We start from the raw sequence: 13,392 nt of genomic DNA on the forward strand, positions 1-13,392 counted from the left end.
TTCAGATTCAGATTCAGATTCAATTTAATTGTCATTGTCAGTGTACAGTACAGAGACAACGAGACCCGACTATGGGTGCTGTCTGTACGGACTTTGTACGTTCTACCCGTGACCTGCGTGGGTTTTCTCTGAGGTCTTCGGTATCCTCCCACTCTCCAAACATGTAAAGGTTTGTACGTTAATTGGCTTGGTAAATGTAAAAAATGTCCCTAGTGTGTGTAGGGCAGTGTTAATGTGTGGGGATTGCTGGTCGGTGTGGTCCCGGTGGGCCGAAGGGCCTGTTTCTGCGCTGTATCTCTAAATTAAAACAGCTAATAATGGCCTGTTTCCTTTATCGTTACGTTTTTGCATATCTTTCATTCATTGTTCTTTATCTCTCCACATCACCGTCTATATCTCTCGTTTCCCTTGCCCTTAACTAGTCTGAAGAAGGGTCTCGAACCAAAATGTCACCCATTTCTTCTCTCCAGTGATGCTGCCTGTCCCGCTGAGCTACTCCAGATTTTTGTGCCTATCTTGCTTCATTATTAAGTTGTGAATGGATTAGAATGATGTGCATTCAATAGCAAACATCCTCAATTCTGACTACAACAGAAAGAATGTAGTACAGGTGCACAACCTTTTATCCGAAGATCCAAATAACGAAAACCTCCGAATAGCGGACATTTTTTCGGTCCTTGAAGAAAGGTCCTTGAAAATGTTCACCGAGGGCGGCCCGCAGAGGTGACAGCGGAACCTCCGGTCGGTCCTCGAAGAAAGGGGAACTAAATCCCCATTCATAAAAGAGAAGGTGAGGGTATATTGCGCGGGAGGGTTAATAATTGACAATATGCTGCTACCTGCCCGCTGAGTTAAAAAGTTCCCACGGTAGACTCACGATACACAGTGTATCGTGAGTCTTGCGTGGGAACTTTTTAACCCAGCGTGCAGGCAGCAGCAGATTGTCGCTCCCATCAGTTTCACCCCACCTACACTCATCTGCTTCCCGGCTCATTGCACCGGCGCGGGGGCTTTGTACTGTTTTCACATCGGCGATGGCAGCAGGGCAGTGCAGTCACCGGAGACGTCAGGACCAATTGGACGTCGACCACCAGGCCCACGGAGAACCCAGAGACCCACAGCCTGCAGCAGCCCAGCCCCGCTCCAACTACAGAGGAACCTGGATTGTGGATGACGGGGCGCAGCTCGGGACATCGTAGGGGCCCATCGGGGAGTGGGTTCCTGTTGGTCCTGACGTCTCCGGCCACCTGCTATCCTCCGGGAACTGTACCGCCCTTGCAGGAGAGTGGGGTTGTTTGCAGTTGCAGAGGGAGGGGGCAAGGGAGGTACAGTTCCCAGTCTCAGCTCCAGTCCAGGGGGGTGGCCGGAGATGTCAGGACCAATGGGACAGCGACCCCCAGGCCCACTGCAAGCACGGAGATCCCAGAGACCCACAGCCAGCAGCAGCCCAGCCCCGTTCCAACTCCAGAGAAACACTGCAAACTGCCCGGAGACGTCAAGACCACTAGAAGCCGTTCACCGAGCTGCGCCCCCTCATCGGGACACCGACCCCCAGGCCCACTGCAAGCACGGAGATCCCAGATACCCACAGCCAGCAGCAACTCCAGCCCAGCCCCGCTCCAACTCCAGAGGAACACGTAGGGGCAGAAGTTGATGGTGTGCAAGTTACGTCTTATTCTTGGGGTGGCGCAGCTGGGGCTGTGGGCGAACTGCCACTTGTCGCCGTAGCGGCCCATCGGGGAGCGGATTCCTCTGGAGTTGGAGGGTGAGGGGGGTATTGTGCTGTTTGATCGCCCCCTGCTATCCCAGGGACAGGGAGACACAGCGGCTTTTTAGACTGGTGGGCAATCACATCCAAAGTTCTGCCCACACAGTCAGTACACCTCTCCTACACTGCATTTCATACAAACATTTATTCTGCAAGAAAAAACTACATTGAAGACTCAAACTCGCGACCGAGTAACTGCCAGGATCGAGGCGCAAACTCGCGACCTAGCTCGGGGATTCAAGAATCCCCGAGCTAGGCCGCCTAAGGGCATGTAGCCCCGCTAGGGTGACATGAGTGCGAGAGGTGATTCAATGCTGCGGGCACATTTACAAATTCAGGAATTCATTCAACACACTGCATTTCATACAGACCTTTATTCTGCAAGAAAAAACGACATTGAAGACTCAAACTCGCGACCGAGTAACTGCCGGGATCAAGGCGCAAACTCGCGACCTTGCGGATATGAGCCGAGCACTCTACCACTGAGCCAGCCGTTAAAATCTACGCTAAAAAATTTCCATTCCGAAGACCGACAAATTCTGAATTACGAAAAGTGTCTGGTCCCAAGGCTGTCGGATAAAAGGTTGTGCACCTGTAAATGAAGCTGTTGAAAATACTGGACAGTGGTCGTCAATGAACATTGCCCACCTGGACCTCTACATTTTGCATTTAAAATGCTTTGCTGAGTGCTCCTGAATGTATCATCTCTAAGGGGAGGGATTGAGAGGATGAGGGGAAAAAAAACTCAATTTCCCACCTGCTCCCTCTGTTTTCTTCTTCTGTGGGGTGAACCCAATAATAACTGCTCTGTTGGTAATAGTTTATTTGAATGAATATGTCTAAACTGTTGCACCAGAAACAACATTGCATGGCAGAATTGGCCCTTCTGGAGTTGCCGAATTGCTCCTTCCTTTAATGGTGGCCTTTTTGAGGGATGGAGAAGACAAACATCTGCTTTTGCCTCGAGGTTATGATGCTTTTGTGTGGAAGTGTTTCCTGGTACAGGCAGTTCCTGTGTCATGTGAAGGCTTTGTTCTTGCAAACTCTCATTAAGCTGATTTCTCTCCAAGTCAGAAACATAAACTTTCTACAGTAATCCATGTTGCATTGTCTACATATACTTGCTATAATTTCATTTTATTCAATAATTGCTAATACTAATATTTAAACAAACAGAATGTATACCGTATCCAATTGTTAATGGTTACCATGAAACATTTTGTTATTAGTAGCTTGGAAAATGTTTTTTTTAAATGTAGTTGTTGGAATCTGATAGAAAAGGATGGCGAAGCATGGAGCTGAAGAAGAGTTGGGGAGGTGGGAACAGTTGGGCGTAGAACTGGTGGGAGGAGTGTGCGGTTGATGGATTGATGGAGTGGATGGGGAAGAGCAACAAAACTGTGTGATGTGGGCTGGAATAGTGTATCTGTGAGAGAACTGGAGTAGATCTGGGAGAGCTTGGGACTGTTTTGTATCTCTAGAATATTGTTTATAGAAACATAGAAAATAGGTGCAGGAGTAGGCCTTTCGGCCCTTAGAGCCTGCTCCGCCATTCAATCTGATCATGGCTGATCATCCAACTCGGTATCCTGTACCTGCCTTCTCTCCATACCCCCTGATACCTTTAGCCACAAGAGCCACATCTAACTCCCTCTTAAATATAGCCATGAAATGGCCTCAACTACCTTCTGTGGCAGAGAATTCCAGTATGTACTTTAGTTTATTTGATGCTCGCAAATTAACTGTGACATTGTTCCATGTTATCAGGTCTGACAGATGTTTGGCATCAATGGGTAACCTAGAGGATGCATGGCATTGTATGGCCTAATAAAGTGCTACAACTGCATTACTTGAATCTGTTCTTTCTCCATCCCATCATGGGACACCAGATTTATTTTTCTTTGAACTCTCCTAATATCTTGCCATCATGTTGCCTATTTTTTTCCAGAATACCACAGTTTCTAGCTTCATTGTTCTCCTTTGCTCTCGTCACTTTGTGTTCTTATTTGATTCTCCTTTCTCCTGGTTTGTCCAAGCTCTCTTTTGATCTCCCACATCATCATCCTCCTATTTTTTCTCCCTCACCAAACAGGTTCCTTGTTATAACTGTATTTCTAGCTTGATTCACGTACAATGCTTCCCGTAGAGGGTGACGGAAGCTGCATGCTGTGTGTACGCTTGGAAAGATGGTTTGTTGGGAATCCTTTCAAATAAGAGGTACATGATCTGTAGCAAGTTTTATTTCTAAATTTTCTATTCTCTCACAGTGCTAAGGGTGGCCGTCATGACAGCAAACGTTTGCTTGCTGCTTGAGCGACAAACTATCCTGATTTATTCGGTTGTACAATCTGTGTACTTCAGGCTTCTGTAAGTGAATCCTCATAAAACAATTACTAGTTAGTCACCGTCAGTATACTTGGCTTATGAGGAATTTAATGTGGAAGTATGTTAGAATAAACTAAAAGAATAATGTAACACCTGTAGAATAAATTGTAGCGATGGAAACTTAATTGACACTTAATTCCTTGTCTTTTTCTCTGCAGGGTAAAACAAATGACAGAGACGTGGATTAATCCTTTGGGACTAAACTAATTTGATTGAAGACGGCATTGGAGGCTTTCTTAACCGTAGCAGACGCCACCTGCTGATCATTTGCAAAGATTGATGGCGTATTTGTGCTTAGTTTTGATTCCTGATACACTTATCACAGTAAGAATATTTTTCAGTAACATTTGTTATGTCTGTCTAAAGTTAGTATAATTCGTTTTGATAATTGTCCAACTGTGTAAATAGCATTCTGTTTCCATTTTTAATTTTCATATTTTGAGTATTTCCCATTTTGAAATTATAGTGATATTTTTGTATTTATAAGAATAGCGTATTTATATATTATGTAACTTGTATAGCTCACAATTTTAAAAGAAATATACTTGGTGCAATGTGCATGTGTTGAGTCTCTCTTCAGCCTTTGAATGTTCCTTCTGGTAGTTTTCATGTAAAGGGTTGGAGTACTTGTTGCTCTGTGCTGAAGCCCTGCTTCAAGACGGTGTTTCACTTCCAAGCCTTCCACGTGCTTGGCATTGTGCGTTTTAGTGCACTGCCTACTCCCTTTTGGGACATGTCTGCTGTTGATCTGAATTTATTAAAATTCTTATTTTTTTAATTAGATGCTCAAATTTACCAAGTTTAAATTGAGTGTAAATGAGTTTAAAAATGCATTAATTAAAATAAACCATGTATTTGTTTAGTCAAATACTTGAAGAACTGAGTAGAAGATATGAGAAAAAATAAAATATGCAAGTTGTAAATGAAGCATTTTCTAAATGGAGAATTCAAATAAATGCAGATGTTGAAGCTAGAAATATTTATCAGGTCTTTGGAGAGAAATATGATTGAATATTTCAAGTTGATGCCCCATAAGGACTGAGAAAATTTAGAAAGCAGAGGGAGCAAAGAGATGTCTGTGAAAGGGTGGACGTCAGGAGAAATGGATGACAGAAATCAGTGTTATAGAATCATAGTCATACAGCACATACAGGCCACTTGGTTATCATGTCTGTGCCAAACATCAAGTACCCATCTATACTAATCCCATTTACTAGGTTTGTGGCTTGAGGATTCAAGCGCTCATTCACACATTTATTAAATGTCGCGAGAGTACCCGTTGATACCACCCCTCTGGTAGTGTATTCAACATTCTGGGTACCTACCAGGGCTCTCGCTTAACTTTTTTTCCCTGTTGCCAGCCGGGCAACCTTGGCAGCTTTTTAGGTTGCCAAATGACAGTTTAGGTGGTCATTTAAGATGGCTTGCATGACTCGTGCGATAATGGGCTCGGACGAAGCGCGTAGTTACCAGTCGGCATTATACTCAATAAAGGAGAGCACGGGGGATGTCAGTGGTGTTGAATGGGGGGGGTTCAGTACGGGATGGATGGGGTAGACAAAAGTGCTGGAGAAACTCAGCGGGTGAGGCAGCATTTATGGAACGAAGGAAATAGGCAACGTTTCGGGTCGAGACCCTGCTTCAGACTGTTCCCCCCATTTTTCTTGAATGGGAGGATCAGTACAGGATGGATGGGGGGGGGGGGGGGGGGTCAGTACAGTGTGGATCGGAGGGTCTGTGCAGGATGAAGGGGTAATCACTACAGGATGAATGGGGGAAGGTGCGTGGATTGGTACAGGATGGATGGGGGAATCAGTACAGGATGGATGGAGGAGGTGCAGGACGGATGGGAAAGGGGTAAGTACAGGGTGAATTGGGGAACCCAGTGTAGGATAGATAGATGGGGGGGGGGGGGGGGCGGGTATGGCGGCAGGAGAATTAATGCGAGGTGGATAGGGTGATCAGCGCAGGATGAATAGATTGGAGGGGGGAGATGGGGAGGGGGGCACAGGGGATGTCAGAGGACTGAATGGAAGCGGGAATGTGGATCAGTGCGGGATGTAGAGGAGGGGTCCCATGATAACGGGAGGGGTGGTGGAGGGGGCATACAAGAGAGAGTGAGTGAGAAGGGGGGGGGCGAGGTGGGGAGGAAGGAAGGTCAACGCTCCTCGGACAACAGCGCCTGCTGCCTTGACCATTGGGAATTCCTCCCCACCGCCTCCCTCCTCCGCCAGCCAACGGTGCCGAGCGGTGCACCTCAAAGATCCTATAGCTATAGTATCTTTGGTGCAGCTGCTTCAGAAGTGTCGGGGCGAATGACGGGTCCCGCACAGCAGCAGCAGCAGCCGCAGTAGCGGCTCCATCACCAACTCCTCCCTGATAGCGGCCGCTGCTTGCAAACCGCTAGCGGCAAACCCGCTAGCCCCCTCCATCTCCTCCTCCCCCCCCCCCCCCCCCACCCCCCCCCCCGCCCCTGATAGCGCGGCCGCTGCTTGCAAATCCACTACCCGGCGCTTTCAAAACAAACCCTCCCGTACGCTGAGGCCGGGAGGAGGGAGGGAGGGGGTGGCCTCGGCGTACGGGAGGGTTTGTTTTGAAAGCGCCGGGTAGTGGATTTGCAAGCAGCGGCCGCTATCAGGGCGGGCGGGGTGCGGGAGGAGGAGGAGATGAAGCCGCTGTAGTGGCCGCTGCTGCCGCTGTTCAGGGCCCGTCATTCACTGCGACCCTTTGTCACCACGCACCTAGTATCTTTATCACGCAATACAGTCGTCACTGCCGACACAAAACGTCGCGTTCCTTGTCTCCATAGATGCTGCCTGACCCGCGGAGTTACTACAGTTTTTTGCGTCTATCTTTGGTACAAACCAGTATCTGGTTGCCAAGCCGGGCAAAATGACTCGGCGTTTAGTTGCCCGGCGCCGCTTTGAGTGGTCAATGGCACCCGGGCAACCGTTAATTTCGAGCCCTGCCTACCCTCAGTGAAGAAAACTTCTCAAGTGTCTACAGATTCTTCTCCTACCACCTTATTCTTCACCATAAACCTATGGTTTTTGATGTCTCATGGGGAAGTTTCTCACCATCTATCCCATTTGTGCCAATTAAACATTAGTATGCTTCAGCCAGGTCCTCCTCAGGCACCTCTGCTCCAAAGGACAGTTGGCCACACCCAGCCTTTCCAGTCTCTCATAACAGAAACATTCCATCTCTGGCAACATCCTGTCAAATATGCTCTGCACTCTTTCCAGTGGAAGCACATCTATCCTATAGTGTGCTGGCCAGAACTTCACACAATTGTCCAGTTGTGGCCAAACCTAAGTTTTTTTGCGGGTGTTCCATGATTTCTTGGTCAAATTATTATGCTAGGGAACTTATCCGATTGTTCCTAAATATTCCCCAGAGGTTATGGTGTATGTCTTGCACTTATTAGACCTCCCAAAATGCACCATCTCGCACTTAACAGGATTAATTCCAACTCCTAGAAACTTGTCCAATTTACCAGATGACCCATAGGAAAGTAAGTTTAAGGCGTGTTAATGGTAGCAAATGGTGGCAGTGAGCTGTTAACATTTTTGGGATCTTATCTGGCAGATTGTTTTATTGCGACCGGATGGGACAGCATACATTTCCTAGCACTGACATTGAAAGTGACCTCTCAGACATTTTTTTTTTCCTGCGAGTTCAAGAAAGAATTAAGTACAATAGTTGTGAAACCCTATAACAAAGAGATGTATTTGGAGAGAAATATCATTGCAGGTAACCTCTCATAATTGAAGGTTGACAAGTACAAATTATACTCCTATTTGGCAGTGTTTTAGAATGTATGTTGCTTTACAGAAATGGGTGAATGATTTAGGTGGATGTAGAAAATATATAATTGCCAACAGTAGGAACTGATGATAACATTGTGCTGCATTGGTAGAATTACACTTCCTTATTATATTAAGCTTCAACTTTTATTTATGCCATTTTCTTGGATAACAAGGATATTGAATACTCTGCCTGTGTTTTAATTTGGAACCCTTGTTCATCTTTTTTTCCTTTATTGGTTTGATTCAATTTTATAATGCTGATTTACATAATCTTGACCTTATTTCTATAAACTTCTCATGTTCCTTTTTGATCTGTCATTCTCACCCTAGAGTGCATGATCACCTTGGAGTGAGCACCGAAAATTACAGTGTGTCTGTTAGGTTTTACTAAAGTCATTAGCCAACAAGAGGAGGTTATTCAGCCCATTGGGTCCATAGCTGCTCTTAGCATAAATCCCATCAGTTGCAGTCACCTTCCCTTTTCCATGTAACCCTGCAAATCATTCTCTTTTAGGCACCCATTAATTTCTCTTTAGTTTTTTGTTTACTTGCATGTCGGGGTAATTTACAGCAGCCAATTAACCAACTAGGCCATCTTTAAGATGTGGGAGGAAAGGAGGACCCAGTGGAAAACTCCATGTGCACAGGAAGAAGTGCAAACTCTGCATTCAAGATTGAACATGGTCCCTAAAGCTGTAAGGTAATTTTGTTACAACATTTTCAAGAAAGGCCTGGCCTGCTTGTTGCCCTGGCCTTGTGGCTACTGTCTGACTCCTTAAAATGTCCAGCCCATCATATCGTTAGAAGTATATGGTGTTGAATGAGTTGGGTTTTCATACAGAAAGCAAAAAAATGGTGTTGGAGCATGTGTGTTCCTCTATTTGCCACTAGATAGGAAGGGCCAGCTTCTGTGAAGATGGTGAACTGTCCAGATAAAATGAAGGGCCATCAATCATTAAAGTCGACTGTTTTTATCTCTGCAGATGCTTGTCCAACTTGCTAAATATTTCTACTATTCTGTTTTTGATTTATTATTGTTAGGTGAACTGAGTTTTAGTGAAAACCTTTGTTTTACATGTTCTGCAGACAAATTGTACCATACATGGGAACAACCAAATCATACATCGGTACAACAGATAGTGCAAAGAGAAAATAAACAGACTGCAGAATACAGTATTAAAGCTGCAGAGAAAGTTTGCATTAAAAAATGTACAATTAGATAAATTGAGTAGTTGAGTAGTTCACAGATCTTCACACTTATCAATAATCTGATAACAGTGAGGAAGAAGCTGTTCCTGATTAAGATTTTCAGCAACTGCGGTGCTTTGTATTTCAAAGTCTTTTTTTCCTCCACGTGCTTTCATTCATCTCCTTATGTTTGTATCTCCTGCAGAGATACTGAGTGAGATTGACAAGCCTTCTCTCTGAGTGAATTCCCACTGTTTGTTCATTAAATCTCTCTTGTCTCAACCCTATTACAAATATTCCCTTTGATCTCTACGATTCATCACCCTACCCTTAAAATGTATATGATTTATAAGGTCACAATATTTTTAGTTATATTTTCATTCATAAGCTGCTATATTAGATGCCTCTATTTCAATTGTAATCTTTTGATCATCCATTAAATGTAATCACATACCACTTCAACTCCACGAACCACGACTGGAATTAGTCATAGTCATAAAGAATGGTAACAGACCGTTCAGCCCATCTTCTTCATGCCAACCAAGATACCCCATCTATGCCAGTCCCAGCTGGCCATATTTATCCCATAATTCAACAAACCTTTCTTATTCATGTATCTGTCCAAATGTCTTTTAAATGTTGTTTATAATACCTGCATCAACTACCTGGCAGCTCATTCCATATACCCACTGACCTTTGTGTGGAAAAGGTTGCCCTTCAGGTTCCTCTCACCTTAAATCCAGGTAAAGGTAAATTTAGTGTGTGATAATGTGTTGGATTTACATTCTGGTGTACTGACAAAAAAAACTTGGGATGTTGTACTTGATTGAAATCTACACCGAAATTGGAAATGTTGCTGCTAAGTGGATGCTTAATCCATTGGATTTACATTCTAGGTAAAAGATTCTGTGCATTCACCCTATCAATCCCGTTCATGATCTTATACACCTCTATAAAAATCACTCTTCGACCTCCTGCTCTCCAAGGAATAAAGTCCTAGTTTGTCCAACCTCTCCCTATAGCTCAGGCTTTTAACTCCTGGCAACATCCTCGTAAATTTACTTTGCACTCTTTCCAGTTTAACAACATCCTGTAGCAGGGTGACCAAAATGGAATACAATACTCCAAATGCCGCCTCATCAACATGTTAGACAACTGTAACATCCCAACTTCCATATTCAATACCCTGAATGATGAAGAATGATGAAGGCCAAAAGCCTTCTTGACCATCCTATCTACCTATGACAGTGGTTCTCAACCTTTTTTCAGTGATGTACCCCCTGTGAAATATTTTTTCAGCCAAGTACCCTCTAACCAGCGCAAAGCATTTTTGGTTGGGAAAAAAAAGACTTAAAACAGAGCGCTGTGCCATCAGTGTCTGATTTATTAAACTTTGGAACTGATAAACACATACAAAATTCAAACATTTGAAAAAAAACTATTTCGAACATTTTAAATGTTAATAATCCATGACTAAATTTATTGCAAATATTTCTCATCACATAGTGATTCAAACTACTGTAGTGAAAACAGTGACCATATAACCATTTAAAACTATAAAATGAACCATTTAAAACTCCATAAATGTGCAAAACACTGCTCATTTGTAGTGGTCTCTCTTGAACTATTTGGAAATAAAAAGATATAACTAAAAAAAAGAAAGAAATAATTAACTTAATTATAAATAAAGATTTGTGCACATAAAAATAATTATCAACATAAAGTGTCCTCTTTTGGGATAGTAAAGATCTGTGCTCAAAAATAAATCATTAACTTAATTTTAAATAAAAGCAGAAATTGCTAAAAATAAAAAATAAAAATATTTATCATCTTAAAATATCTTTTTAAGAATCAAAAAGAAGACTGACATCTTAACATTACAAACTGTCAACACTTAATATTGCATTGTTGCACTGAACTGAGTGTTTTTGCACTTAGTGAGACATTTTAGTGAGACACTTGGGCTTGTGCTTCACTGAGGATCTTTTTCATTCTTGGTGGCAGGGAGGCAACTGCTGTGATCAAGCTCTTCTCCGGGCACAGTCTGTTTCTCTGCTTTGTTTTGATCACAGTCATTGCAGAGAAGGAGGCCTCACATAAATATGTGGAGGCAAAGGGTAGTAGCTGCTCTAAAGCTTTCTGTCCCAGGTCAGGGTGCTCCTGCTTCACACACACCCAAAACTGTTTAAGTGTGAACATGGCAAACTTCATCTGGAGGCTACGATCAGATGACACTTCCAAGAGTTTTTCCTGATAGGTGACAGGGAGCTTGCTTCGGTTTGCTTTGGACAAGAGAAATGGGTTTCTCACCCAATCCAGCTGTGCAGATTTCTCTTCCATGTCAGGAAAGTAGGAATGAAAATCCTGTATCAACTTGGTCAAATGTCCCACTATGACCAAGTTGACTGGAGCTCTGTCCACATCCTCACTAGAGAGAAAATCATCCAGCTGAGGAAAGCAGGTGAAATCCTCCTGTGCACAGGCCCTTCTCCACAGCACTGCTTTCTTCAGGAAGCCACCCACCTTGTCATACAGGTTTAAAATGCTGGTGTCCTTGCCCTGCAGAGACATATTCAGTTCGTTCAGTTTGCTGAATATATCTGCCAGATAGCACAGCTTTGCAAGCCAGTCTGTGTCCTGGAACAAGGTGGCATGGGAAGATCTGTGCTCAATCAGAAAGGCGTGTACTTCGGATCTTAATTCCAACAGCCGGTTGAGTATTCTCCCTCGAGAGAGCCAGCACACTTCTGTGTGCAGCAGCAGTTGTGTGTGTTCAACTCCCATATTTTCGCAGAGGCAGCGAAACAGGCGTGCATTAAGTGGCCTTGACTTAATGAAGTTGATCACTTTGATGTTGCTGTTCAAAACGTCATGTAACACAGGGCTCATTTTCTTGGACGCCAATGCCTCCCTGTGTATGACACAGTGAGTCCACATCACGTCGGGGTTTTCTTTTTTAATGCGCGCTATTAGTCCTTTCGCGCTGCCCGTCATTGATGCTGCTGCGTCTGTACAGATGCTGCTGCAGGATTTCCAGCGCAAACCGTTTTCACGGAAAGCGGCATTGACAACATCAAATATGTCCTCTCCTGTTGTTTTCCCCTTTAAACTTTTGCAGAATAGTATGTGCTCATAAATGTCGTCAGTATCAACGTACCTCACAAAAGCAACAAGTTGTGCATTTCCACTGACATCTGTGGATTCATCCAGCCGGAGTGAAAAGGAGGCGCTAAGTTTTCTCACAACTTGCTCGACAATGTCTGTTCCCATTGTATCTACTCTGCGGCAAACAGAGTCATTTGACAACGGTACAGTCTTTAATTTCTCCGCTGCGTTTTTGTCCAGCATAGTCTCAGCCAGCACTACAGCCACTGGAAGGAGAAGGCCTTCAGCGATAGTGAATGGCTTCTTGGCTTTAGCTACGAGCAAAGATACTGCATAAGAGGCCTCCAGGGCTTTGGCTGATGCTGTGGAGGCCTTCCGCATCGTGTCTTGAGATGATCTGAATTCAGACAGTTTCCTCTTAAAAACGTCAGGTGGATTACCAACGTGACATCCATGTTTTGTCTTAAGATGACGCTGCAGATGTGCTGGCTTCATGCTACTGTTAGCTAATTTCTCCCCACAGAAAAAACACAGTGCCTTGGGTGGGTTGCAACTTGTGGACGTAAATCCAATTAAAACATAATCTTCAAGATACAGCCGGAATTTTTCCGGCTCTGGTTTGGCCTTCTTTGCCACTTGTCCCTCCGTGTTTTCAAAAGAATTGCTGCTACGCTTCAACCACAACTCCATCGTTTGAGTTGTGATTGACAGGTGATGCCGGGTGGCATATGACAGGTTGGGTCGAACCATCCTGGAATGGGGGAGACTCTGGGTTTTTAGGATAATGAAATTGAATAGCCTACTGAATATAAAATTCATTTTATGAACTTATACTTATATTTTCCTGAAATATTTATTAAATAATTATTTTTAAAGGATTTTTGCATGGATGCTACTTTTTAAATATATGTAGGCCTATATTTTAAAATCTCACGTAACCCCTGGAGTGCCTTCACGTACCCCCATTTGAGAACCACTGACCTATGACACCACTTTCAGTGAACTGTGTACCTGCACTTTCAGTTCCCTCTGCTCCACAACACTCCCCACGGTCCTGCCATTCACAGTGTAGGTTCTACCCTAGTTTGTCTTCCCAAAATGCAATGCCTTAGTTACCACCATTGAAGTTCATTAACC

The 13,392-nt window shown here is 44.0% G+C and overlaps 2 protein-coding genes across 13 annotated transcripts in view; one reads left to right on the forward strand and one right to left on the reverse strand.

Moving 5' to 3' along the window:
- Positions 1-13,392, forward strand: part of tanc2a (tetratricopeptide repeat, ankyrin repeat and coiled-coil containing 2a) — a 464,896-nt gene that overhangs the window by 44,268 nt on the left and 407,236 nt on the right. For all 12 annotated transcript variants that reach the window (XM_055657051.1, XM_055657052.1, XM_055657047.1 and 9 more), the window contains exon 2: positions 4,312-4,477. The gene's annotated coding sequence lies outside the window, so the exon portion shown is untranslated. The remainder of the gene's footprint in view (positions 1-4,311; positions 4,478-13,392) is intronic.
- On the reverse strand, positions 11,098-12,945 carry LOC129710027 (SCAN domain-containing protein 3-like). The gene has a single exon (XM_055656714.1). The coding sequence runs from the start codon at positions 12,943-12,945 to the stop codon at positions 11,098-11,100; it is 1,848 nt and encodes a 615-aa protein (XP_055512689.1).

This window comes from Leucoraja erinacea, chromosome 27 (assembly GCF_028641065.1).
Source record: "Leucoraja erinacea ecotype New England chromosome 27, Leri_hhj_1, whole genome shotgun sequence".
Classification (NCBI taxonomy): Eukaryota; Metazoa; Chordata; class Chondrichthyes; order Rajiformes; family Rajidae; genus Leucoraja; species Leucoraja erinaceus.

Coding starts and splice junctions, on each gene's coding strand:
- LOC129710027 (XM_055656714.1), bottom strand. CDS start 12,945: ATGGAGTTGTGGTTGAAGCGTAGCAGCAATTCTTTTGAAAACACGGAG.